Source organism: Sinocyclocheilus rhinocerous, unplaced genomic scaffold, assembly GCF_001515625.1.
Source record: "Sinocyclocheilus rhinocerous isolate Xijiao unplaced genomic scaffold, SAMN03320098_v1.1 scaffold220, whole genome shotgun sequence".
Classification (NCBI taxonomy): Eukaryota; Metazoa; Chordata; class Actinopteri; order Cypriniformes; family Cyprinidae; genus Sinocyclocheilus; species Sinocyclocheilus rhinocerous.
Window position 1 is genome coordinate 176,686 of NW_015666573.1, and position 4,968 is coordinate 181,653.

General features: G+C 38.5%; 1 protein-coding gene across 1 annotated transcript; it reads right to left on the bottom strand.

Moving 5' to 3' along the window:
* Nucleotides 1-550: 550 nt before the first annotated feature.
* On the bottom strand, nt 551-4,569 carry LOC107732904 (apolipoprotein L4-like). The gene is made up of 5 exons (XM_016544347.1): nt 4,264-4,569; nt 2,694-3,281; nt 2,490-2,525; nt 1,977-2,075; nt 551-1,879 (listed from the first exon to the last, which is right to left on the bottom strand). The coding sequence occupies exons 1-5, from the start codon at nt 4,272-4,274 to the stop codon at nt 943-945; spliced, it is 1,671 nt and encodes a 556-aa protein (XP_016399833.1). The 5' UTR covers nt 4,275-4,569; the 3' UTR covers nt 551-942.
* Nucleotides 4,570-4,968: the final 399 nt, after the last annotated feature.

Sequence of the window (4,968 nt, forward strand, 5' to 3'; positions counted from 1 at the left end):
ACACATGGATGGTCTCAGGATGCTTCACTGTTGGCACAACACAGGACTCATGGTAGCATTCACCTTTTCTTCTCCGAACAATCGATTTTCCAGATGTCCTGGAAAATAACTTTGCACCAGTCTTCTGCTGTCCAATCCTTGTACTTCCTGCAGAATGTCAGTCTGTATTTGACATTTTTCTTGGAGAGAAGTGGCTTCTTTGCGGTCCTTCTTGACACCAGGCCGTTGTCCAAAAGTCTTGGCCTCACTTTGCGTGCAGATGCTTTCACACCAACCTGCTGCCATTCCTGAGCAAGCTCTGCACTGCTGCTGACACGATTCTATGTCACTGCCAAAACTTTTGGCCATGACTGTACACCCATTTTATCACATCACTTGATCTGTCAGTGTTTAACTGAAGCAATTGAAACTCACACCACCCTAAGAGCAAAGATGATATCTATCTGCTTCTATCAGCAGATGAGATCTAACCAGACTACTTATCCAAAATATAAACACTCCATTATGAATCGTAAGTCCTCGACACATAAGACAGACATTAATGCAATATTTTTTTTAATCGGTTATATACAAATGTTTTTTGACATGTAAAACATAGCCTATGTACAAATGTATAGAATAAACAGATTTTTAAACTTGGACGTAGCTTAGACCAGTATGTAATGACTCTTTTTTTTTTTTTTTAAGTTATGATTTTTAACATTAATTTACTATGTGCTATATATTGAGCAGATCTCTGTAAAGCTTACATTTTACTAACATGAATTATTAACAAGTCAGACAGCTTGAAATGACAAGTGTTGATAATTGATTAGTGCTACAGGACAGAATATCTAACTGTAATGGTTGCATTCATTCATTTAAATACAAATATTTCTTGTTCATCTCAGCTCTTCTTGAATCTTGAAAAGTACTTTAGTAGCAAATTACTCTAAAACTCATTTAAGGCAGAAACAGTTGCTCCAACACTTCCTGGCTCTTCCTAAACCTCCATATTCCTATGCATAAGGAATCGTGGATCTTCTGCCAGGCCTCCAGCTCAGTTTTCCACAGAGCTGCTCTGGAGCGGATGAGCTGAGAAGCCTCACTCTTGCTCCCTTTGGCCAGACTTATACTGTCTTTGCAAATAAATAGGACATCTAAGCCAATAAAGAGGGCATTTAGAGTGATGAATCCAGCTCTAGCAGACTTAGAGAGCGCTAGTGGTGTCCCTTTCGCCAGCTGCCCAATGTCGGGCAGGTCTGCAGCGAGTTTGGGAATGCTGCGTGCACTTTGTGCCTCCTGGAGCCCGACCTTCACTGCAGTTGCAATCACCTCCTCACTTTTAAGAACTTTAACAGCTGAGGCTGCATCTACCAGGACATCAATACTTTTGGCCACTCCTCCAGCACGAGATATCAACTTTCCTGCTCCAATCATCATATCTACAACATCAAGTCCCTCTAAACGCTCCTCGCTACTGGCCTGCTCCAGACAGTCTAGAATCTTCCCCACATCATTCATGTATCTCTGGAAAATGTTCTGTGCATTTTTCCCATGGTGGTTGTTGACTGCTGCCTCAGTGATACCTGTGACGACACTATTGACACCACTGGTCACCCCCAGACCGACACCGGTCAGTGTCACAACCAATGACACTCCTGCAGTAACGGGGGCAAGAGCAAGACCAACGATGGATAAGACACCGCCTGCTATCCCAACTGAACTGCCAGCCACAGTGGAGATACTGGCCCCCATCTTCATCCTGTCCAGCTGAACTGCACTCTCCTCCAGATCTGACAGGAACTGCTCCATTCTAGAGCGACGCTGACTGAACACACCGATGAAATGCAGAGCGTGTTCCAGAAAAATGAAGGTCAGCCTGGTGTGCTGGTCCATCCTAGATAATATAAAAGATAAGAGTTTACAGTCACCATTGATAATGCACCTGAGAGTGAAGAAAACAGCTGATCATGATAAAAAAAGAAAGGTCTCACCTTATTTTGCACAACTGCTTCAAATGATTAAGCATTTTTTGCATGGAATCCTCACTTAAGATCAAGCTGAACTTTACTACAGGCTCACCCTTCTTAAATCTGTAAAGAGTTTCAGTATGATTAACAAACACTCACCAGTTTTCCTACTTTACCTCAAATTTCACAAGAGATGAAGATGTTCGCATTGCACAGAAAGATAAGGGAAAATGCTTTCTTAAGAAAGTGTGATAATGCATCAGCCAATATTTTAAAGCAAATCAATTGAAAAATTTGCTAATTTAGTTACTATAGCACAAAAGTGAAATTCGTGAATTTATTAAATTATTTTGGCAGAATAAATAAAACACATCTGATATCATTCTTAATTACTTTTTTTTTTTAAAGGGTGTCATTCGTGTAAAATATTAAATCACACGTTACATGTAAAACTATGCATTTCGCCAATTTAGGTCAATAATTGAATAATGACAGACAAGTCAAATAAAAGAGTCAAGTATTATTTATATTACTTACCTATGGATATCGTCAGACCAGAAAACACTCTTAGATCTGGGAGAAAAAAATAAAAATATTAATAATTAATTAAATTATGAAAAAGCCTTAGATGATTTAGTAAATACCACTGAGATGATTCAATAATATTTGTGTATTAAGATGTTTATATAATCAGATCAATATCATTTTAAAATCAACATTGCAAGAATGTCAGAAACTAACTTCTTCTCCATCTTCGCACAGATCTGTTCAGTAATACGCATATATTTGTCTAGTTGAAAGGCCAGGACATCCAGGTTATTAAGTGAAGGAAGGAAAAAGGTTTCTGCATTTCGTTTAAAGTGGATGAGGAGAGGAGAGGCCATTCTGGCAGCTGTGATGACCGATCGCACACTTTCAGGACTCTCTCCTTTTGGCAAGAAGCTCCGTCCAGTGAAGACAAACAGTGAGGTGACTGTGAGCTTCTCCACTGCATCCAGAAAGTGGTCAAGTTTCTCCAGCCCCTCAAGTGTGTCCTTCAGGACAGCGCCCAGTTCCTTCTCCAGCTCCTGATATCTGGAGTCAGCTGTGACCTGAGTTAAACCACTCCACAGGAATTCCCCAAAAGCCTTGGCTTTGTTCTTGGAGCGCTGAACATGGTCAAACTTAAGACTGACTTGGTCTGCTCTGTCCTTGATGTCTCTAATATTATCCAGCTCTGTCTCTCTCTGAAGGGTCCATTTTTGTTGTTTGTCACAGAAGTCCCTCACTGTCGAAATGCAGATGAGTGTGTCCTCTACATACTGTGACAGGAGCTCCTGTAGTTGTTCCCTGAGTCATAGAATCAAAACAGAGGAGTTTAGTTAGTAGCAATTATATTTCTTCTCTGAATAAATAAGTGATTAATGCATTTCAAAACAGTTCTGGAATAACAGCTTAAACTACTAGGTCATCCTAAGCTGCCATACAAAACAGCTACTCTGAAAAGAGCTATTTTGTAGTTCCTCTTAAGATATCTAATATCTTAATATTTAGGTTAAGTTTTTGACTACAGTTTGTTGTGGGGTGTTTAGTTTCATGGTTGGGTTTTGTTCTTACAAACGCGCAATTCAGTCCATGACATATTTGGAAAACAACCTGATTCATGCTATGGATATTATAGTTTCAAGAATCTGCCACTGAACAATTTGTACAATTTGTTATCACTCTATTTGCCTGAAACAGATGTCGACAAACATAATAAAGAAACACTGGCAAACCGCCACCAATAATAGAGCCATATTATTAGCCTATTATTTATTTATTTTAAACTGTCAACTGTTTCACTGTGGTCCACTTTGAATTTAAATCAAACTCATATACCTAAGCCAAGTAGAACAAATAAATTGTGTCAAGTTAAATAGATTAATACAAATCGTGTATAATTTTTCACAGTGCAGAACCCAAAGTTATTCAATAAGAGCTTTATAGAAGTTATATTAAATTTCACACCCAAAAACAATACAGCTACTAGCTAGCCTACATGGAAAGTAACAATTAGCTAACTTGTTTTTCTGCATTCCATGTTGTTGTGTTTTGTAACGTAGCTAACCTGAAGAAAACATTGTTTAATTCCTTACACTTCGCCAGACTGATCTTAATTCACGTTAAAACGTACTTAGACCTTTAACGTTGTTTACACACTCGCTCTCTCTCTCTGTTTGAGAAATATGCTTCCGACATGGTTTTTTTTTTTTTTTTTACTTAACTTTGTGTAACTATAACTTAAGGGGGAAAAAACTGTATTGATTTAAAGATTACAAATAATACCCACCTGGTGTCCATCGTTTTTCAGAGTAGTCTGCAGATGGAAAGTTGTGGTATTGACACTTGCCAAACTGAGGTGAGAAACCAGAGTAATCTTTTGTTTTTGCTCCGGACGAAGGTTTAACTTTCGCTTTCTTTTCTCATTTTTGTTGCTCCGCCCGTCGCCACAGAGGTCCAAGGGTTCAAAACAATTCTTTGTTAACAACCGTTAAACCCACTCGAAACAGAAATGCTACTCTCATGAAAAGCACTCATATGTTAGCTCTGTTTGTGTGTGTGTGTGTTTTTAATATATAGGCCTTTATATATATCGGCCCTTTATCTTATAAGGCGCATTGTATGTTCTGATGACACTGACATTCCACAGCTATCACATGCACATGACGTGTTTGTACCGTCCATATGAGAGCGCCGTAAACTCATGTCTACGCTATGGGCGTACACTTCGGGAGCGAGTGAAATTATATTAATATCCTAAAAGGTTGAATTCCCCACTTGCTTTAAAAAGTACTTTTAAATATCGAGAACAGTTGAGATGTGCATTAAGTATTTGCATTCAAATGGACGACTGTATTTAGCATAGCGACATTGAGTTAGAGCAGTTATACTAGTAGATAACCGAGTAGATAACTGATTACATATTAAGCTTCTAACTCTTTATTCATCCTATAGCCCACACACACACACACACATATATATATATATATATATA

What these genes read in the sequence shown, in the direction of transcription:
- LOC107732904 (XM_016544347.1), bottom strand. An exon ending in TGGTCTGACGATATCCATAG is followed by an intron (nt 2,076 to 2,489) that starts GTAAGTAATATA and finishes AACTCTTTACAG; the next exon opens with ATTTAAGAAGGGTGAGCCTG. An exon ending in AAGCAGTTGTGCAAAATAAG is followed by an intron (nt 1,880 to 1,976) that starts GTGAGACCTTTC and finishes TATATTATCTAG; the next exon opens with GATGGACCAGCACACCAGGC.